Genomic DNA, 25,093 nt, shown 5'->3' with positions numbered 1-25,093 from the left:
AACTCAAATCCTGGACAGTTCTTTACTCCTTTCCTCTCCTTATTTCTCAGGCATGACCCAGCAAGCCACTCCCACCTCTTTTCCCTTGTTACAAAAGGTCCCCAGACCCTCCTGCCTTGGACTTTCCGAGGTGCTGTTATTCAGGGCAACTATCAAATTCTACCTGTTAAAACATGATGGATTAGAGAAAAAAAACAACCCACCAGGAACCTGAAAAACCAGCGTTCATCTCCATGACCACGGCTTGAACTCTCCTTCCAACTTAACGATAATAGGTTCTGTCTTAGAAACTGCTATGTAATTTGATGTATGGGGGTCATTTGGCTCCGGACGAGGGATGGAAGCACAAGCCATAAAATCCTGCCAGAGTTCAGAGTTCCCTGATCTTTGTGTGCTGTTGTTGTTGATATTTGTTACTTGGCCTATTTACCTGCTTCAGAAACACCAAGTAAAGGTCAACCCTGGAAATCTTAAAAGCAATGAAAGCCTTCTCAACCCCTTTTTAAAATTTATTACTTAGAAAGCAGTTTGCAGAAGTCAAATCTATGTTTTAGTTTTGTTTTCAACCTTTGCATGGTCAATCTCTTGTTCTCAGCTGAGAAAAGTTCCATGTGAGTTCATACACACACACACACAGGATGACAGTCTATTTAAGAAAAAAATACAATGACAAATTCATGAAGAAAATGGTTTAGTTCATGCCCCAACTATGTATATTTGAGTCCTGGAGTCATTCAAGTTCTCTAGGAATAGCAGACACTTTGTTAACTAGAAAACACCATCCACCAATGATGATTATAATTTTTTTAATAATGGGCTTCTTTGGATTTCATTATTAAACCAACAATCTCACCAACATCTGGAAAACAAGCACAATTAATTTTCCAGAACCTCAATTAAAAATTACAGCTTCCCTTACCCGAAGTTACTATGTGTGATCTTGAGCCCTGGAGTATTGTTTCTATTTTGGAAATAGATAGGAAGCTACAGATACCATGATCGAAAATAAACGAAGAATAAAATAAAATTTAAAACTGAATAGCAATTGAATGTCTCAGTTTCCTGTTCTTTCACTGAAAATAGGTCCTATTACATTTGGCAGTGTTAATGTCTGCCATTATAAATTTTTAAGATACTAGGCTTGTGTAAAATGTCAGGTTAAGAAAATTACTCCAGACACTTGAACAGCAAGGTATTAGATACAACAAAATTAAGGTGATTTTGAACGTGCAACATTTCAAGCGACTTGCTAATCCATTATCACAAGCTATATTGGCCTGCTACTTAAGTCTTTTCATCAAGTTGTGCATTGTCTTGCAAATAACAAAAATACCATGAAAAACCAAAGAGCATACAACAGCCCCCATAAACTTAAAATATGAATTCACCTCGGAGATCCCACCAAAGTCCTTCCTATTGTTTGAGGTCAGCAGACAACCACAGTGAGGCCCACACATTTCCCCCCTCCCGCCCCCACCCCAGCCCCCAAAGTTTGCAACCTAGTAAAGAAGTTGGAGATCTGCCAGTCTGGAAACTTGCTTTGCACCCCCCCCCCTCGCCCCGCCAAGCCAAGCAAGGGCTTGGGGTTGGGAGGAGATTCCTCCGAAAAGATGTTTCTGGACAATAACCCCCAGGTGCAAGAGCTGAAAGAGAGTTGAGGAGGCTAAATTGAGTGCAGAAAACAAGCCCTATTGTCTTTCTGGAAGATCTGCCCAAATTCAACCTCCTTCCTTCAGACACCGCTCCCTCTTCCCACTCCCGCCCCTTCCTCAGCCTGCCCTCACCCCGAGTTTAAGCGGGAATATCGGGTAAGAGCCCCCGTGTCCCCTTGCCCACCCCTCCTACCCTCCCCAACCCAGAAAAGTTGGGGCTGGGCTAGGGGTAGAGGGAAGAGGTGGGGGCGGGGATGGGAAAGCGGCCTGAACTCGAAGTGTAAGGGTATCAGTCACTGCCGGGAAGGAAGCTCCGGCTTGTGAACTCTTCTTGAACCGAGATTTAAGTCTGCAGCCATAAATCACCGAGACGTAAACTCCGCCATTCAGCGCTGAGAGCGGCCGGTTGTGGCCCTGCTTACCTTAACTTCTGACGAGCGCCGCGAGCGCAGGCTCGCGCTCGGGCTCGGGCTCCGGCCCCCGGCCCGGCTCGGCCGCCCGGCCGGCTCCCCTAGGCGCGGGATGGGCACCGACCCTCAGCATCAGCCGAGACGGCGGGCGGGAGGGAGACCCCAAGGCCCGGACGCCGCGGCACAGAGCGTGGTGGCTTCGCTGCTCCGGCACGGCTCGCCCAGGGCGGACTGGGGCGGCTTGGACCCCCCCCTCCCACCCACCCCACCCACCCACCCCTCCCCCACACCCCCGCCCCCTGCCCTTCCCGAGGGCAGCAGCCGCGGCCCGGAGATAAGCGCTAGCGCGGCGCAGGGCTCTGCCTGGGCTAGTGGCACCGACTTGGGTATGTTTCTTATGAATATTACACGCGGAGCAGCGTCTGGTCGGGGGGTGCGGTGGGGGGTGCTGGGGGCGGGCGGGAGGGGAGGCCGAGGCGGCTGGGGAAGCGCGGGGCGGCGTGGGGGATGGGGCTGAGGCGAGGGGAGGGACAGGAGCGAGAGGGGGAACTCGGCGGCGGCGGCGGCGGGAGGAGGGCAGCCTCCCCCCAACCCCCACCGCCCTCCCTCTCCTCGCTTCTCGGCGTCACTAAAGTCCAGGAAAATTATGTTAATGAGGACAAACGGCTCTCACAAAGGGGCTCTCTAGCCGGGCTCTATTTCTTAGGAATCCATTTGAGAAACCATGTAACCCCTGCCCTGGACACTTCCAGTTGGGATGCAAGGGGAAAGAGAACCAGGAGGAGAGTTGCCCAGACTTTGGGCACTTTACCACATCTGTCACCCCCAATCTGAGAACCTCAAAGCCAATCTTTGGGGGGCAGAGGTAGGGCTTCCTTTCTCAAGAGACCTCCCCAAGATCCAACTGGGCTGTCTTTGGTTATATTTTTAGGCAGAAACCCTTAAAATCCTGGCAGCCAGGAGGGAAGGAGCCTGGGCGAAATGGACAAAGTCCAGGCAGTGAAATGGGATGCTCTGGGCTCAGGTACACACTAGAGTGCCTAGAAACCTGGGTCTCCAGCTTTCCGGTGCCCACTTCCCAGTACAGACAGGCAGCTCACTCACAGAGAACACAGATAAAACTCTGACCCCAATGCCAACGATGTCTATGTTTTCCCCGCTAATTAGTGGTATGCAGGGACGCTAAGCAGAGGAAAGGCCCGAGTGTGCCCGGTAGTATTGCCACAACTTGAAGGAGGGTGGTCTTCCTCCCTTCTAATGCCTCCCTCAACTCTCCAGATTCAGAAGTGAATTCTGCAAGGGTATGTGTGTGGCAAAGAGAGAAACGGAGCTTTCGTGCAATTCCAAGGTGTCAACGGCCAGTCCTTCTCAAAGGAAGGTGTTAAAAATATAAGTAGTATGTTTAAACTGTCAGGGAGCCAAAGTGTCACCTTAAAGCAAAAACAAAGCCAAGGGAAAAGGGAGAAATCAAAAAGCACTCCTGGCCAGGATGGCCTCATGCATACCAATGGTTTTTGTCATTTATGGCTGGGCAAGATTTATGACTCGGCGCCCCAAAGCTGTAAACAGAGCACAAAACAGCAAACACTTGCTCCTTATGGCATATCGTGGCAGCGCAACTTGAAAGGGGGAGCCGGGCGGCGTAGGAGGTGAGAGCCGCCGCAAAAATCCGCTCGGCTGCATTTTCTCTTCAGACCGGCCGGGTCGGATGTGGCATTTGAAGAAAGAAGGCGTGGGTCAATAATCAACCCGCACTTTCTCCTCCAAACTGCTGACACGACTCTCACCGCCTTCTCAGCTAAGCCAGCTGCAGGGAAGGCCAGCTTTCCGTGAGAACCTGCCAGGGGAGGGGACCTCCTGGGCCAAGAGGGCCGAGGGCGCCGAGGTGAGGGCTGGGGCATCCGGGGCGCATACCTTTTCAACGGCGCCAAGACCGTGCCGGGCAAAATGCTGGGACTGGACCCGAGGAGCCCCGGGAGCCAAGGGAAAGCTGGGGCCGGAGGTCCGGACAGGGTCCCTGCCGGTCCCAGATTAGGTGGCTTCTGGGTGGCTGGCTGCAGCAAGCAGAAACGGGGCTCTGACCTCAAGTCTAGGGTCTGCCGCCCTGGCATGTAGACCTCCGGGGTTTGGGCCTCTCTGCTGAAATCCAGAGGACTGACTTTTGGAGCATGGCAGGCGAGGTGATTAAAAATAGTAATTTATGATTGCTGAAGGTTTTTTATTTGTTCTTGTTTTCTAAGAGAAAAATACCGCCTGTCGATTTCCACTGCCAGAAATTACCCACTGCTGCCTCTGTGGTGCCCTTTCTAGGCAGATCCCGCAGCCATTCACCCTGCTCGGCCAAAACCACTGAGGTTTTCTTTGTGGAGAGGACCCCTTGGCTCCTCCAAACCAGCCCCCTCCAGTCCCTGTGCTGCCTGATGTCTTACGCATGGGGACTAGAAGGAAACATTTTTTCGGCACTACGAAAATATCTGGAAGAGCGAAGGTGTGTTTGTTCCTCTCTACCCTCCACAGGGGCTTCCTTGAGAACATGCCTGGGAGGGCCTGGGGTCGATCTGAGGCTGTCTGTGCAGCCAGGGAGAAAGGTGAGGCAAAAAGAGGCATCGGAATCCGGGAATGGGGAAGAAAATTAATGAGGACATACACTTGCCTGTGAGGGTGAGGCTGGCATTTTGAGGGTAAAGGCCTTTTTTAAATAGCTATAGCTATAGTTCAGCTATAACGGAACGCCTTCAGCTCTTTCCATGAAGGAAAAACCAACTGGCGCTCTATAAACTGGACTATTGGTTTCTTCTCACTGTGCACACTTTTATACAGAACCAGTTTGAGAGTCCATCCCTAGATATTTATTCTGCTTGCTGGCACTGAAGTGACAATAAAAAGATGCTTTTAACAAACCTCTATTCCCTCTCTCATTCTTTCTAACGAAACTATATTATTTATGAGTCTTTAACTGGGTCAAAAATGCGCCAGAACTGGGTCATAAATCATATGAAATGCTGACAAGTAATTGAACAGCAATTAAAGCTTACATTTTATTTCCAAGGGGTGTTTTAGAGCACTTGAAACGGCCTCAGTTAAACACGGTTAGCGCGGAGGCCGGCAGCGGGGGAGGGTAGAAGCAGCCCTTCCGTTCTGGGGATGTAAATCCCACTCAAGTAGGAGAAGCTTGATTTGATTTTTTTTTTCCAAGTACGGAAAGAAATAAGTTTTTTTTTTTTTTTAAAGTCACGGGCAAATCTGATTCCTGACTCCTTGTAGGCACCCCTTTCCTCCACTCCAAGATCTCCAAGAGCAGAGGAAAGCGAAGTTTCCTTCACCTTTTCAGGGAGTTTTCATCCTTCCCAGGAGCGCTGGGTCTCCAAAGGGCAATTACCGCGGGCTTTCCCAGTGATCTGGAAGCACAGTTTAACTCTCATCTGCCTCTATCCTGGCTACAGCACTGTTTCTGAGGTCTGAAGCCTGAGATATGTCTGCCTCTGCTTTCTGCGGACTCTGCCTCTGGAATTCTCTCTAGCCGAGGGTGCACTAGCCAGTCCTTAAAACTCTGCAAGCCCGCTGGGTGTGTTACAATGGGGTGTCCAGGCCATGCACAATATGAAGCCCAAACCCAGGTCTGGCTCCCTCCTTCTCTCTGAAATTTAGACTAACAGAGCTTCTGGGCGTCCGGCACGCTTACCCCCACCCTAAGCGTCTCCTAAGTCTGAGCTGTCCTTCATCACCCCTACCCGGGTAGAGAGGGTGCTGAGGAAACAATGGCGTGTCCTCCGGGTCTGGCACCTTTGGTCCCGAGTGTGGGAAAGCGCGTCCTACAACCCAGCACTGAACAAAGTGGCCCGAAGCATCATCAATAAAATGGCAGCGCATCTGCACATTCATTGATTTCCCTCTCCCAGCTGCTCCGGCTGCCCAGGTCAGCCCTACCTCTCCATCCCCGGCCGCCCGCAAACGCGACCAACCCGGAGCGATTCCCCTTCCCACCCAGCCAGCCCCCACCCCCTCCAGGCAGTCTTGCCGAGCGAGCGCCGCGCGGGCCACCTCGGCCTGAGCCAGCACTTCGGGACCCTCCCTCCGCCTGGGGCTCAGCTCCTGGGACTCAAACCCGCTGCAGTGGACAAAGCCGCCTGAGCGCTGGAGGCCACCGGGCTTACCTAGTAGCCCCCAAGTGCCCTTCCCTTTATACCCCCCAACACTTTCCAGGGAATTCAACTCCATCTGAGGCGCTACTGGGGATCTTTCAAACGGTTTCGGTTCTACGAGAGAAACAAAGGAAGAGGGGCTGAGGGTCCTGTCGGTGAACCAGGGTCTCCTCGCCTGACCTTTGTCTCTCACAGCCATAACTCACTCTAGATATGAACAATCAGCGGAAATACCTTAAAATAAATTCCATCCTCCTGGTGTGGCCTCGAGTCCCATCGGCTAGCTCGCCCAGAACCGCTCCATGAGCGCTGAAAACTGCAACCCGGTAGGAAAGCGCTCTCCGGAGAAGGGGAAGGAGAAGGAGGAGGTGGGTGCGTGGGGGTGGGGGAAAAAAGCTCTCGCTCTGTAGAGAATCTAGAAAACGTAATCACAGGCGAAGCCCGCCCGGGTCTCCGCTCCAAATGCCACAATAATGCGCTGTATTATGTGCTCACGTGGTCATACGTCAACTTAAATCCTTTTATTTGAAATAGGGAATCACTGAAGGGACTAGGTTTCCAAGCAGAACATTCAGCTTTGGGGGAGGGGAAGTGGGGAACCTTGGTCAGCAGTGGGGAAGAGTTTCCATCTAGGGCAGTAGGACAATGGGGGCATCCCCCCTCAACATGTGCCACACTAGGCCACTTATTTCCACTTACATTTCTTTACAAATGATCCAAACAGAAGGGAACGGCAATGCTATCCCCATTCTTACAGTTCATGTAACTTTCTATAGTCTTCCACTCACAGACAAGCTGAAGCCTGCACACCCAAGTACTCTAGTCTCCTCTGGCCCACTAGCCAGTGCATCAAAAGGCAAAGCCCAGGCCTTGTTTCCAGAAGAAAACCCAGTAATGACTGGCTTAGTTGGTGGACTCCCTCATGGCCTGCCATTGTATGGAGTTTGCTAACACCCACACCATACACCACACCAATGGAGAAACCTAAAAGGCCCCAAATTACCTGACAAAAGGCTAAAGCACCTCCCCAAGTCCAGTTGATTTTGTCCAATGGGAGCCCTCTAGGAAAGAGATGCTTAGCTCTAGAGTGGTGGGTCAGGGTTTTGCAAAATATGGAGGGACCCAGTGCCCTGGCTAAACCTACACTGGTGCATTTCCTCAGTGCATAGCGGGAGTGATACATGAAATTGCAGGCTTCTAACAATGGAAAATATAAGGTGAAATGATCTACTTGACTCTGCAAGAGAAAAAAGAAATACATATATATATACAACCAACCTTTACTGGCATCACTTGAATTAACCTACAAGATAACCTGGGACCTTCCTTGCACATGGGTCTGTCCACCCACCCCTAAGACAAGTCTGTCCGCCAGCAGAAAATGAACTGGACCAACTCTGCTCTTGATGAACCTGGCTGAAACAAATAAGCCCCATGTTCTACTCCTGAGATCTGCTTGGTGACATTGTCCACTGATTTTAACACTTCACCCTCTCACGGGCTGGCTGCCTAAAAAGTTCCTCTTTTCAGGTCTTAGTTTCCAAACTTTGGGAGTGCTCTTGGAAGTGGTGAGATCCTCATGCCTTATTCTTTCCTTTCTTTAGAGTGGATCTTCAGCTAGCTGGCTAGGCCTCTCTAAGTGTGAGGACTCACTTATAGCAGCTGCAGGAGGCTGAGCATGATTCCGCCCCTCCCCTCCTCCCCTGCAGGGACCTGGTGAGAATGTAAGGCCCTCAGTAAGGGGGCCTGGTCAAGGGGGTGTCCAAATCAGAAGGGCAATAAAAGAGGAGGAGACCTAATCCCTTGGAAGTGAGCCCTGGCCTATCCTGGTGGCAGTATTCCAACAAAGTTCTGTCTGTGGTAGAGCTGGGAGAGAACCTCTCTGTGAACTGTCCCAACTCTGACCTAAGCCACAAGCTGGAAAGTGAGAACCCAAAGTGAAAACCTGCTTCTCTTAGGTATGGGGGTGGGAGATAGGACCAAAAGCTGGTACCCAAAAAGTCTCCAGTCCCCCAAGGATTCAGACCACTAATACATTGTCCTCTGCTCCCCTTACACACAGCCTCCCACCCCACCAGTGCCAACTATTTCACACTGAACTCTCCTGATAGCCCAGAAAAGGACCTGGAAGTATTGCCAAATTGCTGGCAAACTACCCTCTCCTCCAACCAAAGTTTCTGCAGAGACTTCGACTCAAAGATGAGAAGGGGCCCCCTTCAGAACTCTCAGAATAGTCTGGAGCAAATCGAAACTCTGAGGCCATAAATCAATGGGAGAAGTATTTGGTACTGCTTCAGAGAAATGCCTTAACGCCAGCAAGGCCCAATGGCAGCATCTCAGCTCTAGCCAGGAGCTTCCATGCCGCTATTAACAGCTCAGTTAATGCTCCAACCGCTGTTTAACAATTAACATTAACGACTTGGGTTGGAGTGGGGTGATTTGGTGGGATGTGAAGGGAAAAAATCTGAGGAAGTCAAAGGAAATTTAACTTCTGAGGTGAAAACGGCTTCCCTAAGAGAGACCTTGGTCTGGGCAGGCCACCAGGGAACCAGCAGCTGAGAGTCCTCCCTCACCACTCTGAAATCCACTTTCCTTGAGTAAGGCTATGGGCCTTTTAAAGTTCCCTTCCAGAGAACAAGAATTTAGATGCTCAAGTATGTAGGCCCAGGCTGGGGAACCAATCCCTTTCCACTTACTCCTCCAGGCCCCAACCTGACCAGTGCTGGGTACACATGCCCTGGATCCACTTCACCAGAGGCAAAATAGGTGGAAAGTTGTCTTGGAAGAAGCAGGTGAGCAAGGATACAGAGCTTTAGTCAATATTTGCAAGGCTGTTGGCAGATTAGATATATCTGTATTCAAACACTGCAATCTGATTTCTCTGTCAAAAATACACTTAACATTTTTCTCCCTTTAGTTAACTGTAGTGGTTTTGCTACTTAGCATCAGGTAAGACCCACTTAGCCCACCTCTTTTTTTTTTTTTTTTTTTTTGATGGAGATTATAGATCATTATTTAACATGAGATATTTCGGGTGGGTGCAGCTGCAGTACAAATGGGCTCCAAATTCTCTGGATACATATGGATGTGTGTATCATTTTATACACATGGTCTAAAACTCCTGCAACTATGTATACATGCAATGGTTCTGTTGTGCACAGAGATGCAAATCCTACCTACACCCTGAGTTGCAAATTCCTGAAATACTCCACCTATACTTGATATAAATGGTCATACAGTCGCTGAGAAAGTAACCTAGCTTTACTATTACCCTGTTTACTTTCCATCTGATAAAATAATAATTGTGTCCAGAACACCATATAAGCCTTAGAATGTTGCTGAATAGCATGCTGCAATTAATTAACAACCTGATATCTATTTGGGGAGCAAATTTGGGGGAAGACAGAGGCCTAGGGAATACAAAACAAAACCTCAGAAAACTTTTTTAAAATAAATAACTCCTGAAAGAACAAAGCAAACCCATTCCTTCCTACCAAGCTTCCGAAAGCTATTCCAGCAGCCCCTCCCCCAAATAGGCACGAAATTTATGGATCTTTTACAAGGTAATAAACCACAGTAATTACCTCCCTGCATCCCCAAACTAAGAGAACAAATTAAGCCAGAACTTGAAAAGAATTTTAAAGAGTTTTCTCTTGTTTCCCGTAGGAAAAGAAAACGCAGAGACCTGGAAGACCCGTGCTTTTCCTGTTGGAAGAACGGAGGATCAGCCCGGCTCAAGGAACGGGGAAGACCCGTTGCCTGCGACGGTCTACACATTTGAAAGGCAGTAACTTCCCTCTTGCCAAGGAAAGGCAGAAGCATAGGAGAAACTGCAAGGCGGCGAGACAAGTTTCCTCCACGCAGATCCGTGCCTGACGACCATTCCCGAACTCACAAGTCTCCGCAGGCGCTGCAAACAGTCGACAAGGCGAGCGGCCCACGCAGCGGCCGCCGCGCCCGTGGCCTCTACTTGCTTCCGCCCCGCTGCTCGGTGTAGTGGTCTGTTTGGAGCTTACCCGAAGAAAGAAACACACCCCGTTGACATCCCCCACCCCCACGCACACACATCTTTGGTTGGGCAACCGCCCCTCCTGCACAACGCCAGGCGGCTTTCCGGGCAGCTTTCGGGGCCGACTCTTTGTCTGCCTGAAGCCCCGCATTCGCGGGGAGTGCAGCTGACGGGAACCCAGCTCCAAAATGCCTTCGAAGTTAAATATTGACCAGAACCTCTTTCAGAGGGCTGCAGCTCCCTGGAGGAGTAAACTCCCTCCAAAGGCCCGTGCAAAGCCCGGCGGAGTGAGGAGTCAGCGCCGCGCTTACCTCGAAAGATCTTGAAGACTGATCCGGTGATTGTCTCCGACCCCTGGCACTCAGGGAATCGCCTTTTCCGGTGTCCTGGCGCTCTGCGGACAAATAAACAGCAGAGGGTAAACGGTGGCTGCGAAGGAAGGGAGTTGGAGAGCCGGAGTTGGAAGTGCGGCCGGCGCGGGCGCCGGGGTGGCCCCCGGGGTGACGCGGCCGCGGAGGAGTCGCCAGGGCACTCGTCCATGAGGCGCACTCGTTGCTTGTAAGGGTCCAGTCTAAGAATGGCCCGAACATGGTGATTTATTTTTGTAAAGTAAATACATACTCCATCTCTGCACCCACATTCTCCTCTTTCTTTTTACGGGGGGGTGCGGTGAGGGAAGGGGGTCGGGGGGAGAAAACGGACAGGCGGAGGAAGATGGGAAGGTGGGAGACGCTTTGCCATTGGGGCCAGCTCTGCTCCGAGAGCTCCTCACGCACCTCAACTTGGGGAATGTGAATGCACGCTTTATTTTCTTTCGCTAACAAAGGGAAGCCCTGTCTGGGAGCATTCAATCACCGACTCTCTTGAAACCTCACTAATAGTGTTCATTTCTGTGTGGCGCGAAATTAGACCCCGGCTCAGTCCTTGGGCCGGGGGGGGGGGGGGGGCAGTCTTGAGAGGTTTTGTCTTCTGGTTCATTCAAGCCCTGGGTGCGCCACTTCTCGGTCGCAGTGGTTCGGCGGGACTACCGCAGCGCCCGGTCCCTCAGAACAGGCCAACCATGGCTGTTGGAAATAGGGGGGAAATGGCAAGGATGCAGACATCGGACAATACCCGGTCTGGGGGCCCTATCCAGCCTGGCCTTACGCAGCAGCGACAAGCCAACCGATGCCCTATTTCCGCTGCCAACTCATCCCTCAAGATATTTGCAACCCCCTCTTGCTCTCTAGCAAATGGTCAGTCAACTTTCCGGGGATGGAGAGAAGACGTTGGGGAAGGGAGGAAAGTATCATCCTCCGTGCTGAACTCGGGCTTGGAGAAGTTCTCCGCTGGCTGGGACTCTGTTGGGCGGGTTGCTCCCACAACCCTATCCCCCACTACCCTTTCACCCACGCCTGGGTAGCCTCCCCACACGCCAGCCTGCCCCAAACCAGCCCTCCAAGTCTGTCTCCAGCCCATGCAATCCCGCTGAGAGCCTGAGAGGCTACCAAATAGCTGACAAGCCCCCTGACCCTCAGGCTTCAGGGCCCCCCAGCACATTGAACAAGTGGCCACAAACCAGCAACTAGTTGCCCTCTGCCACCACCTCGACCTGCAGCCCCCACCCCTCCATCAGGCACTTGGGACTCAGAGTCCATGTTCAGAGTCCCCTTTCTCTTGTTCAAACTCGCCCTCTTTATCCCCAAAGGGAGTGCCCCCGGCCTTGGAGCTCCTGGAGTAACTCTGAGCAAGGTGGGGCTTAGCTACCCTTCTCGGTGCTATTCAACTTCGCTCCAGAAAGATCCGCTATGCCACCATCCGCCACCCCCTCCTCCGCCCCCAACGACGCTTAGGAGTATTGTAATTATTATGGTTATTATTGTTGTTGCTATTTCCTTATCCCCAAGTCAAATATTCATGGCTGCTGTTCCCCATAAATCGTTCAGACTAATGAGTCACAAAGAGATGCTGCCCAGGTCTCTCCCTCTGCAATGGCCACCGCCGCCGCCGCGTGGCCTCTCTCTCGGCGTTTTTGGCGCTCGCTTGCTCCCTCGCTCGCCCGGCGCGGGTGATTTATGAAAACCGGGAAAATTGAACAAAGCCGCGCGCCGGTCCTGTGGTATCTCTGCAGCCTTTCCCAGTGTGAATCAGAACATTACCAACTGTCTGCGCATCCGTCCCACTTCATCACTAAAGCCAGGATGTGACCGTAGAAAACCCAGCCCAAACTCACGTTTCCCCGGACACGGCGCGCTCCCCGGACTTGCAGAAACCCTGAAGAAGAAGCCCCAAGACCCAGCGTGGGCCCGCCAGCTCTGGTCCTCCCCGCCGAAGGGCTCTCTTCAGCCCCCTTGAAGGAGTTAAAAGCCTTTGGAGATAAATCTGAGGGAGTGTGTTTTTTAAAAATCAAATAGGAAGTTGGGGGTCTCACTTCTGAGAGAGTCATTCCTAGTGAGGCCCTGACGACTCCGATCCATTCCTGACGATCCGCATTAATTATTTAATGAGTCACGTGACCTCAAAAGATTACAATTTCAATATCTCCCTCGAACTGGCGCTAACACCTTTATCCGCAGCAACCACCGTCCTTGTTTGGCTCTTTTAGTTCCCAGGCCTCCGGAAGCAGACCCCTTGCTCCTTGCTCAACTCCGAGGCCAGCGACTGCCATGAAAATCCCAGGGCCAGCAGAGTAGAAGTAGTCATTCTGGAACTGTAAGCATTGTGGACAGTGGGGTGCCCACCCCTCTCCCAGGCACCATGGCGTCTATTCCCTCCTGAGCCCAGAGGAGAGCCCACTTGTCTCAGCGTCTTGGCTAAGGCGCTTTGGTTACATAATCTCCTGGGGCGCTTTGCCGGTGCATCAGGCAAGAACCCAGCCTTCTTCCCTGTCCACGGCACACCTGTGGCCATCCATGTCAAGCGTAAGCCCAGATGCCCACGTCCATTCCAGGCAGAATAGGCTTCCGCAGAGGAAAGATGGCTGTGCACTTACCCCTCTCCAAGGTGAGACCAAAGGCTCTATCCAACCTACACATTCATCAACATGAACATGGGGGGGGGACTTTGAGCTGCCTTAGTTAGTTTCCTCATGGGTAAACTGAGAAGACTGAACCAAAATGGCCTCCAAATCTTTCAGACATTCTTTCAAACAGGGAACTCTTTTAGCCCCAGAAATCAAGTCCAGAGAGAGGGGAGCTGGCCTGAGTGGGTGGGGGGAGTTACTCCATCAGTTTGGGGCCTTGAGAAGAAGAGAGCCAGAATTCCAAGACAGAAGGTTCAGGCTAGAATGTTTCATAACAGCCCCAGCAGCCTCCCTGATGCTATCAAGAAGTTAGAACCCACATCCTTTCTTCCTCCTATTTTTCCCAGCCCATAGCCTTTTGAGAGAGGAAGCAGAGTTATTCTTGGGCCCATGGTGTACAATATAGAGAAGGAGCAACAGGAACAGCCCTTGGGAAGGGTGAGCCTATGTTCTTCAATACACGACCCAGGCTAGGGATGCAGACCAACAGCCCCACGGCTTGCACAGAAGTCCCATCCATTCAGATGGGAAGCCTCAGGTTTCTGTTTGCTTCGTTGATTCTTTGGGGTCTTTCTTTCCTTTCATTCTAAAGAGTCCTTGATCAGTTTCTATGTTGAAACTGCTGGAGAGAAGGCAGTGGTGAGAAGAGCAGCACAGTTTGGATGCTTAGGAGAGCAAGGAGACAGAGTGGAGATGGTGATCCCCACCCCATGGGGAGGAAGCTGAGAGATGGGGGGAATGTGGGCACCCGGGTATAGCTGAGTATAGAGTTAGAGATGCTGTGCAGAGGGCCCACTCCCTATATATCTAGGTAATCTTCCCATGAGCTCCATCCTGGGTATTAAGTACTCTACTATGCCTGTCACAGTTGAATTCCCGCTGTAATAAAACACCGGGTATATCGTAGATTTCAGCAAAACTAGGAAAGAGAGCCTGCAAAGTGCCATTTTTCTTCAGGGGGGAGAGTGTTAAGTACTTAATTCAAACTGTGACCATTAAAGTGTCTCCCATCCGATTTAGGTTGATTTCAGATGTTGAAAAACTTTTATCTCCAGAGTCATGCACAGCTTGGCTCTGTGACTAAAGCAAGGGAGTATGTGTTAGAGGGAAGGAGGGAGAAAGAGAAAAAGAAGAGGAGAGCATGTGTAAGGGTCATTTTGGTAGGAGAATTATAGAGCTTACACAAAATACTGTCTTTAAAGGTCAAGGGTTTGAGGGGCCACTAGGGTTCGCTTTAAAAAAAAAAAAAAAAACAATTAATGAGATAGAAAATTTGTCCTCTGGGTGAACTCTTATGGTTGCCCTAGCAAAGGGAAGACAATGCATGATTTTAAAGCCCAAAGTGGGATTTTCTAAGCTGTTATAACAAGCTCCCTTAAAGAGCAAATCTAAAACAGGCAAAACACTGTAAAGAAATGATACAATTGTTTGGGTCATTTTGGATAATTTTGGCTTTGCAAAACTTACCGATACCTTCATAATCAAGACAGTTTGGACAAAAATGCCATTTTCTCCTGGTAAATTAGAAAAACAATCTTTCGATCCTTTCTCTTCCTTTCCTGGATAGACTATAAGAGTAAGTGAAAGAAAGTTATCCCTTTCATCCCCATATAACTGCCTCCAGTAGGAAGCTAATGAATGCCCCTATACCCTCCTTCCCTACAGAGGAGAAATACAAGAATTTACCTTACATGATGATAATCTGCCATTTGAGGTTTTGCAGCTCGACACTCAATTTCCACCAAGAGTCTAGGCATTTTTTGAGCAGACAGCCAAGATGCTGCATCTTTGCCCGAGACCATATTATTTGCAAGAAGATCCCTCGCTTCTCCACAGACTTTTCCCAGAGAATGCCTTTCAGAATTGCTGTTGAATTACAAAGAAGTATTTATTGTATGAGGTGATTAATGATTCCTGGGAAAATTGCTATTTTCAGCGTGATTTAATTTCGTTTTACAAGTGCGTGTTGTAGGGGGAGGGTTAATAAGTTTCAGCACAGTTGCAGTGCTTCCAGAAATCCCTGGCACCCGTTCACACCGGATAAAATGCACTTTATGCCAGTTTTGGCCTGACTTGGGAAGGCGTGTATTTGTTTGCCCCTGAATTTTCTTGGGGAGAGGTGGAAACCCCTCAGAGACTGGTGTCCACCACTCTCCTCCTAGATGTGGCTTGTTCATAGGTAGGGAACTGATCACCCTTGCCAGTATCACACATAGGGCAACAGCGGCAAAAGGAGGAACAGCACTGGCCGCTGGCTAAGGGTTTGCCCCTGATGGGAAAATGTGTTTAAATTTCCTCTGGTATAGCAAAGGTAGGTGAGCGCCCCCTCCCATCTCTGCTAAAATTATAACATGAATTAAATACTGCACCCATTCATGGCCAGGTGACAGTTATATTCTGGGGCTGCTGTGTGTTGGTTTTCTGCATCGTGTTGCAGAATCCTCCCTTCAGTGACAACCAAGTCTAAATCCTCTTTACTGTTTTGTAAATTAGTAAATAAATACTAGAGTTACAGAGATTGAGATGTGGGCTTTGATTTTCAACCTTTGAATCTAGCTCTTTAGGTTGGGCAGAAAGATCCAGGAGCATTTGAGGAAAGTGACCCTAGCTCAGAATTTGGCTTTTTTCCAGCACTGAATACTCCCAGGTCTACCTTGCTTGGGGTACATTTTGGGAGTGTCATTATGCTTTTTCTTTCCTCAGAGAAACTTTGGAGGGTCTACCGGGAAAATTCAGTTTATTTTGAAAGCTCTTGCTTCTGAAAGAAAGAAAGAGAGAAAGAAAGAAAGAGAGAAAGAGAAACAAAAATCCCCAAGCTGTAGTTAGTGAAGAGAACCTTAAAAATAGCCAAGAAACAAAAAGCAATCTCAACTCTCTGCACAAACTATTTTTTTTATCTCCAGGGAAACAGGCAGATTAAGTGTGAAGGTGCAATAAATACCAAAGGGACCACTTCTTTCCAAGTGTGCTCAGAGTTCAGCGTGTAGAACAGCTGCAGAAACCCCTGGGCCCTCAGCATTGCGTGGTTTCACCTTTCATTGCAGGGAAGGACACGTTTCTATGCCTTACAGAGACTTGAAGCCTGAAAGCCTGGCCAAGTTTGGGAAGAAGAGGAGCCCTCTCAGAGCTCAAGAGCCTCCCTGCTCTTTGGAACTTTTCCCACAGTGGGTCAAACTTGACAAAAGTTCAGCTCAAGTTGAACACACTCACACAAATTACGTGAGCAGTGAGAATCCAAGTGAACATAACTCAAGCCATCTATAGGATTTTTACATGCAAGGTTAAACATCTCAATCCAGAGAATTTTGGGGTTTTTTTAAATTAAAAGTAGGAAACACACAAATGTGTCTTAGAACTTTAATGGTTTTTTAAACAGAATTTATTCTTAGCACATGGCTTTTTTATATAGCCACACCACAATTTGTACAGTTGCACATGGGTCTAAATGCACTCCCCTCTCCCCCGAGATTTTGCCTCAGAATAAGACAACAACTCTACAACAATATTTTAAATAAATGCAAGGAAAGGAAACTAACATGTGTCACATCTACCATCAAGGTCTATACATTTTGAGAATTAAATAATCTTGTGAGGTCCACAATGTCTACTCATTTATTCAGTTCAATACAAGCTTGTATGAGCTGCCTTAATGTGGAAGGGGGAGGTAGGGAAGGTGGGAAAAGGGTCTGTTTTCTTCTGCTTGCAACAAATATACATGTATATGTCCCCAGTCAGCATGGGCTGTCCAGCTGACTTTAGCCATCTCAAAAGTATTTGTTGCCAAGTGGTCCTTCTCAGGTACCCAAACCTGGCAGCCTTATTCAGGCCAGCGGGTTGTTCCATCAGCCAGCATCCTGGCTATTGTCCTCTCTTTGGTGGCAACCAGCACACACTCTTACCGGGATAATGTCTTCTTTTTTATTATCCTTTTCACCAAGTTGGGTTTTGTTTTGGGGTCTGTTATGGTCCAGACAGGTAGGAGCATGGGGAAAAGGGCAGAAGAAGGGGGGAAAGCAGGTGGGGGAATGAAACTGGTCTAGATCTCTAGAAGATTATATGGAGGAGGGAATGGGTGTGGAGGCACCCTGGTGGGGGTGGGGATGCAGGTGCGGGCTCTGAGTTTGTGCTTTCCCTGGCGGGCCTGCTGAGGCCGAGGCCGAGTTGGAGGATCGCATCTTAGTGTTGGGCAATTTGTGATCTTTCTTCCACTTCATCCTCCGGTTCTGAAACCAGATCTTGACCTGGCGCTCGGACAAGCAGAGCGTGTGGGCGATCTCGATGCGGCGCCGCCGGGTCAGGTAGCGGTTAAAGTGGAACTCCTTCTCCAGCTCCAAGACCTGCTGTCGGGTGTATGCGGTTCGAGAGCGCTTGGGCTCCCCTCCGTTATAACTGGGGTTGACTGAACGCCCATAACCCCGAAGGAGAAGGCCAAGGAGGAGGGAGTGGAAGAGAGGGAAAGGAGGAGGAGAGAGAAGGTGGGGTGGGGAAGAGCAATTGGACATCATCATTATATAATAACCTGACACCAAGTTCACGCAAGATACATAAAACGGCAAAGAAAATGTTTCACAGGCTATTGACAACGGGAAACACCCGAGAGCCATAAAGAATGGTGCTGGGCATTGGGGCTGAAGAAAAGCTTCAAAGACACATGGCCTGAAGCCTCTGCCAGGGCAATTAAATTTATGGGGGCTATAATTACTGCCCTAACAGTTTGGCGTCTCGTAAATCTCTCGATAAAGGGACCCCGGGTACAAAAGGGTTCTCACGTTAGGATCAGGCGGCTGGCTGGCGCGCACACACCCACATCCCACTGTAGCTCGGGCCAGATGGGGGCTCCCCTCCAGAGGCCCCCTTCCCCTCAGCCTCTTCTTCTGACCCTCGCCCCGACCCCCGAACCCCGGCCCGGCCCCAGCCCACCCTCCCGCGCCTCCCCAGCGGCGCCACGTACCGGCGCTGACATGGATCTTCTTCATCCAGGGGTACACCACAGGCTCTTTGCCCTTCAGACCCGGCGGGCTCTTGTCGGCCAGGAGCAGCGGGCACGCGGGGGCGCTGCCCCCTGCCGGGACGCCCGGGGTGGCTGGAGCCGCCTCGCAACGCCGCGGGGGTGCCGGGGGCGCCGCGCGATGCTGCGGGGGAGGCGGCGGCGGGGGCTGCCGCCCGGGCGGCAGGACGTGGCTCGCGTGCAGGCCGTGCACGGGACCCTTGGCTCGCGCCGGGGGCTGCTCGGGCTGTGGCTGCCGCCCCGGGCTGGCGCCACCGCGGTAGCCATAGGGGTAGGCGGCGTCGGCGGCACTGTGCGCGGGGTAGAGCGCGGCCGCAGGGTAGGAGGGCTCGCGGGCAGCCCGTGGCGCGTAGTAGGAGGCGGGGGGCTCGCGGCTGTTGCCCGCGTGGGGGAGCTGGGGCTGCTGCGCCGGCAGGTGCTGGGCCGCGGGCGCTGGAGGCTGCTGGTAGCTGGGGCCCCCGCCTGGGCCGCCGTCTCCGCCGCCCGGGCCGCTGTGCTGCGCGTACTCCTCAAAGGGAGGGAACTTGGGCTCGATGTAGTTGGAGTTTATCAAAAACGAGCTCATGGTCATTAATTTGTGAAGTGCAAAAATACTAATTTTTCTCGCGTTGTCGTTTTTCTGGGCTCGCCGAGGCCCCTCCCCCTCCTGCCTCGCTTCCCATCCCCCCTTTCCTCTGCTCCCTTCCCCTCCCCCGCTGTCAAGCGCCCACCCCTCCCCCTCCCGCCGCCGCCAACGCCACCAAAGTTCGCGCCGCTCCTCCCCACCCGCCCGCTCGCGCGCGCGCTCGTCTCGGTCCCGCGCGCGCCCCCGCCCAGTACCCACCACGTGACCAGCCCCTGCCAATGGGCGCGCCGCGCGCGCGGACCCGGATCAGGAAGCGCGCGGGTGGGTGATGGATGCCGCTGTCCGGCCCCCGGCGGAGGGAGGGAGCTGGAGCTTTGGTCCCCCCAACCCCCCAACTTTGAGTCCTGCTGGGAATCGGGGCCCGCCAGTGCTTCTGGTCCTCTTGGACGCCCAGGCCGGGCCCTTTTCGTGCCATACTCCTGGCGTAGGCCTCGGGGCAGCCGCGTGACAGCGGCCCAGCGCTGACCTCGGGCCCAGCCTAGCCTGGCCTGGCGTTTTCCAGGGTTCGAGGCCGGCGGGGGAAGGGAATGGCGTCGAGACCTTGGAGGTATCCTAGTTTTAATCCTGGCCCCGGAATAAAACGAATAAGGCCAACAGACCCATTTTTTTCACCAGCTGACCCTCTTCCCCACATCGTGCGCCAGATACACCCTGCTTTGAGAAGCCCGGCAGGAGCCGCAAAGGGTGGGTGGGTGAATAGCTGAGAGAAATCGGCCCGAGGATGTAAAGCAAGGCCATTCCAATATAACCGGATGGGCACTTTTCATTTTTTCTTCCTTTTAGAGACAGAATCTATTCGATTATTTCCTAAGAAAAATCAAAACCTTTCTAATAGCATCTCGTTTGATGGAGGTGTCGATGTGAGAGTTAAACACGCTTGCATTTACTAGGTGCGACTGTGAGAGAAAAGGTAGCCCAAGGGTGGGAATAGGTAGCAGCGACGCCTCCACAAAATCGAGCTTTGAAACCAACAACTTCCTATTTCAAAACAATCCCCAAACAAAAACAAGCTAAGGACGGAATAGGCACTGTGCCCAGTCTGATCTCTGACGGGTCTTTTCGCGCTAACAATTCTATATTTTGTCCTTTGGATGCTGCTTTCTCAGGCTGTATTTGAGGCTAAAGTTATATTTACAGGATAGTCTATAATTTCTGAATTGCTGAAAATTAGCATATTAACGATATCAGCAGCTCTGGAAAGTGGGGAGAGAGGACTGTTGCCTGCCATTTGGTAATTGAAATTTGATGGGTAAACTAATTACGCCATTATTAACAAATAAATTACATATTAATTCCACCTAATGTTGATCTTTGAAGTAAATACTGATGCTTTACTCATAGTAGTGTGTACTTTCCCTTTCATTTTCTGAGTAACAGACACACCTGGATCCTCTATACTTTTCAGCCTAGATGAAAGCAGAGCAAACTAGCATAGTCACCATGCTAAAAATACTTTCATATTGGCATGCAAAGCAAGGATTTTTCAGCTGGTGCACCTTAGTTGAATTTTCAAAGAGCAGTATAAACAGCCTTCTCACAACTGAGTCTGGACTGCAGACAAGCAAAGTTATAGCCTAAGCCTGGAGACACTTCAAAAGGAATGTCAATTCTATCTTCATTTATATCGCTTACTCATATGAGTTACTAAATGCTGGAATATATCCATTTGATGGATAGTCATTTAATGCTTAGCCACATAAAGCCTATTATATGGGACTAATCTTTAAACTAATTTAGGAAAAGAGGTTAAAAAAGGGATCATGTTAGCTTTCCAACTGGAATCACCCTGAAGTAGTACAAAGAGGCTTTCCACATTGGAAGTGTGTCTCTGAAGAGTGCCGTCCATCGACACGGGGCACCCTGAATTTTTTTTTAATGAAATCTGATCCACAGACAGAAATCAACGCTGAGTGTAATCTTTAGACATCCTCTCTAGAGTTGGGGGGAAATCTAGCCTGTGATACAGCTACCTAAACCAGTATTTCTCTACAGCAAGAAAAAATAATATATACATATTTTATATACTATTTTATATGAACAATATATACATACATAATGTAATTTACAAAACGTGGCTTTCTAAGCTTCAGGGGGAGAAAAAAACATGACAAGGAAATTTTGCCCTCCTCATGTCAGCCTTAAGTACTGGGGTCTTAACTACATCTGTTTAATATTATTTACAGACACTAAAACACAAAATTCATGTTGTTTAGCCTCAGAACCTTCTACCGAGTTTCTATTTTAAAGTATTAACGAGGCACAGGCACTGTTTTGTATATGGTTAACCTAAACGAGTTAACTGTGCCTGTGTTTCATGTGGTTCTATTACTTTAGGAAGATGGGCTTACACAGAATCCCCCAAGGCCTGTAACTTGTCTTTGTGGTTCCTATCATAAACACAAACGGAGCCAGGACCACCAAGTGTTATCTCACACACCGACATTTTGACATTTTACTGCAAGATTTATGGCTGTAATAAACAATCTCAGTACCTTTTCTGATCCTTCCACAATCTCTCTTTGCAAGCCATAGCATCATTCCATTGAATCAAATAATCTTTTGAAAAATGCTTAAAAAAAAAACAACCCCAAAACCTCTTGCCTTTACATAAGATCCAACACACCAAAGTAAAGCCAGGAAGAGACTAACTCAATTAATAAATAAGCTTAAGTTTACCAGCAGCATCTCGCCCGAGAAAAGATGGGATGCCCTGAAATCGAGCAGAGAGGGAGCGTGCTAATCTTCGCACACCAACTGGCTCCAGTCCCTAGCAGGGTGAAAGCGTTATCCTTTTCTTGGGAAACTGGTGAGCGCATTTGCTCATTTCCACGTGCAGAGATAACATATATTCCCAACAAAAGCTTTCTTAAAATCCCATTAAGTGAAATAACTTTTCATCATGTCCTCGAATCCCAGATGGAAAAGGAGAGCGAAGGGAGTCTAAGGGAGAGGGAGGGCGAGAGAGAGGCAGTGTTTGCAGCCTCGTTTGAATCTGATTTGAATCATTTTGAATATATTTGGAACAGCCTCCCCTCTTGAATGCAACCCTGTCCCAAGTTTCAAAGTGACCGAACAGTGACACCGTGCGCATTTTGTTTCTTATTAATCTTACACATTGACAGTCTTTGTTAAATCACAAGGCGCGCCCTTCACTAGCCGACATTTTCATATTTGTTAGACGCGCTGACCTGAAGTTCACCTCGGCCTTGGACTTTGCACTTCTAAAAGGTCTATACAGTGTCTTTTAGAGAGCAGGGTGCTTTGCCCAGGTCACTCCTTCTCAGGGAAAACCAAGGGGCAAAGCAAAGGAAATGTAAACGTTATGGAATGTATTGACTGTATTTGTCCTTTGTTCTTTAGAGCGAGAGAGTTCTCCAGACTGTTCTCTGTCTGAAGCAAGTCTCTGGAGCGCACACGGGAATAGCTGAATTTCAAAATGCCTGATGGTGGCATTTGAGGACTTCCCCAATACCTACACGAGGCATATGATTTTAGAGAAGCAATACTGTTTCAGCCATTCGGCCAAGGAGCAGTTTCCTTGTAGTAGTTTATAATAGTGCACACAACCCACACATAAGGATTGAAACGTGTATCTGGATTAAACATGAATTTTAACCTGAATTGTGTGAGAGGCCTAAAGATAAAAATCCTCCAAATAAAAAAGTAGGTACTCTAAAAGCAATAACTTCTGCAGGTACTTTTTTTTTCTTTTAACTTTAAAACTGGCTCAGGGGTGTCTATGCTTATTGAAGTTGATATGCTTCTAAGGTGTGGCACGCTTTTAACCAATAATACGATAACAAGGTTTTCTTGAAGAGACACATAATTGTCTTGGTGAGTAATAGAGGGGGTTTCAGTTTTCTTCATTTCACTAGCCCAGATGTGGTGAAGTGTTCATTGCCATAACAGCAATCACCACGGTTGTTTCCTTTCGTCTATTTTCATCTGGCACACCCCCATTTGGCTTCAAGCTCTTGGCCAGAGTGAAAACTTTACACATTGCACAGTAGAAGCAATCTGATTACTTCCACGAAGGCGGTGCTTAGGAAATATTTACTTTACCACTAAACGTACCTGGCACCAGCAAATCCAATCAACCAGAATATATTGGGATGATCTTAAATATCCCTGCAAGAGTCCACTTTCTGAGTAGTTGAATTAACTCATCTCTAAAGTTAAAAGGGAAAACGTAGGAAAAAAAATTCATTTTTCTCTTCTGTTTTTCTACTCTGATTACTTGAAGATCAATACATAGAAGAGGACAATAGAAAACAGAAAACAGATTCTAATGGCACCAACATTTACAGCTAACATAGGTGCATGAAAAATAAAATATTGTTTAGTTCTCCAGTTGCAACTCACACATGAGGCATGGTTCCAGTTGACTTCCTCAACACACTATTCCCTTTCTTGTCTACTCTCCCACCCTTCCTCCTGAGCTTGCTTCCCCTCTCCTTAGCTTTTATTCCAAATGTATTTTTAAAGAGTATTTTCTGGAGAAGAGAAGTTCCTCACGGTGGTCTTAACGAAATGGTCTGGCATATGTGGATTCCATTTTCCTGTTCAAATGGCATATTCTTTTCAGTTTAGTTATCCACTTACAGATTGTAGCATTTCTCTTACATTCGGTTTTGGGTTAACAACAAACATAATGAAAATTTTCCAACAACAGGAACATTTTCATGGTACCAATAAGCATTTTGTCCCTGGTGGAGTGTGGAAGAATCCTGCCCTTGCGGGAGCATTTCCACTTCCTTCCTTCCCTTCCCAGCTCTGAGAACTCTTTGCATTTAGTGGGTGGAGGTTGCAGAAAAACCATTCTGTGTTTGAAAATTGCAAAGAATACATTTTGTGAGAAGTGCCTGTGCCTGCCCTTGTTCTCACAAACTCGAGGGATCATTATATGTGTGAAAAAGAAAAAGAAACTGTCCAATCAAAATAACAATTTTCAACTAAAGGAAGTGTCCTGCCCGGTTCTCTTGCCTCTGAAGATATGATGAAACCTTGAAAACTTGCTACATTATTTCTTAAAGGTCCACTGATGAGTTTTGAGCTTCTTAATTTTGTGACAAACCCACAGACTCCTGGTTCTCCAACATCTAAGGTGTTGGTGTTTCAGTAATCTATGCCTATTTACCTGCTGCTATTCCCCCAGAATGGGAGCGATAATTCAAGATGAAATACAGCATGTATTACTCTTGAAAAGAGGAATTTTCTATCCTTTCCTCCGTAATTGAGGTCATTCAACCACTAGGGTTCACCTGGAGTCCATACCATGATACACGCGTCACTCCGAGCCATTTTATCTTTTGTGCTGATAGTCAAGATCGCAGCTCTAACATTGACATCAAACTCTGTCTGGGCAGATGACTAAGAGTGCTGTACAACATAAACTTTTGACCCTCAACTTTCTGACCCGCAGTTGCAACGCACTAGCCACAAAGATACACAAAGCTGTGCCTCTTCTTTCAGGGGGAAGGGGCCCCCCAGGATCTCAGGGACACCCTGCTTCTGCCACTGCCTTTTGGATTAAGAGGGTGAATTGGATATTCTTGGGTGTTTGTGACGGTATTTCCTGTCAAACCAGCCTCCTACCTCTTTTTGTCAGCACTTAAATAGGAGGGAGATTATTTTTAAAATCACTCATCATCACATTTACAGGGAAAATCTGGAATAGGAAGGGTGGAATCTCAAAAAAAAAAAGTGACAGAAAAAAGAAGACAGGGAGAAAGCAGGCAGTGGGAGTTGGAGACATTTTTTTTTTCTTTATTTAAAAATAAAGATGCAGCCCTAATTGTTGGGAGAGCTGGCCCAGGCAGGCGAGTTGACTGTGAACTTGTACTAAAGCGTGCTCTGCTGGCGATTCCTAGGGTGTGCAGATTTATCTTCTCTGCATTTACTTAACCCGGCAGTGAACTGCACGGGCGTCATTTGTTAGGCGATGACAGACTTCACCTCCAGCAAGGGCTGCTTCACAAAATCGCAATAATTACCCAATAACCTTCATAACAAATATTATTATTGAAAAGACCGGTTTGTGGGGAGGGGACCTGGTGGAAGAAGGACAGCTTTCTTTGTGAAAACCACCAAACAAAACAGACCTAGGCAGACCTTCCAGTTCTGGGGTTTACAATGGCCAGGACTGTGCTTCCCCTCTCCTATGTGGGTGGGAACCTCGGCTGACCCCCTCAGCCTCGTCTGGAAGCCCCGTTTATAGTTTTGTCATTGACTAGAAAGAAATTCTGC

At 49.0% G+C, this 25,093-nt stretch overlaps 1 protein-coding gene across 1 annotated transcript; it reads right to left on the bottom strand.

Moving 5' to 3' along the window:
- Nucleotides 1-16,584: 16,584 nt before the first annotated feature.
- HOXA4 (homeobox A4) lies at nt 16,585-18,793 on the bottom strand. The gene is made up of 2 exons (XM_032401211.1): nt 18,166-18,793; nt 16,585-17,613 (listed from the first exon to the last, which is right to left on the bottom strand). The coding sequence occupies exons 1-2, from the start codon at nt 18,791-18,793 to the stop codon at nt 17,267-17,269; spliced, it is 975 nt and encodes a 324-aa protein (XP_032257102.1). The 3' UTR covers nt 16,585-17,266.
- Between the last annotated feature and the right edge of the window lie 6,300 nt (nt 18,794-25,093).

The sequence above is a fragment of the Phoca vitulina genome, unplaced genomic scaffold (assembly GCF_004348235.1).
Source record: "Phoca vitulina isolate PV1807 unplaced genomic scaffold, GSC_HSeal_1.0 scaffold4, whole genome shotgun sequence".
NCBI lineage: Eukaryota > Metazoa > Chordata > Mammalia > Carnivora > Phocidae > Phoca > Phoca vitulina.
This window is presented reverse-complemented; position numbering and strand designations above follow the sequence as displayed.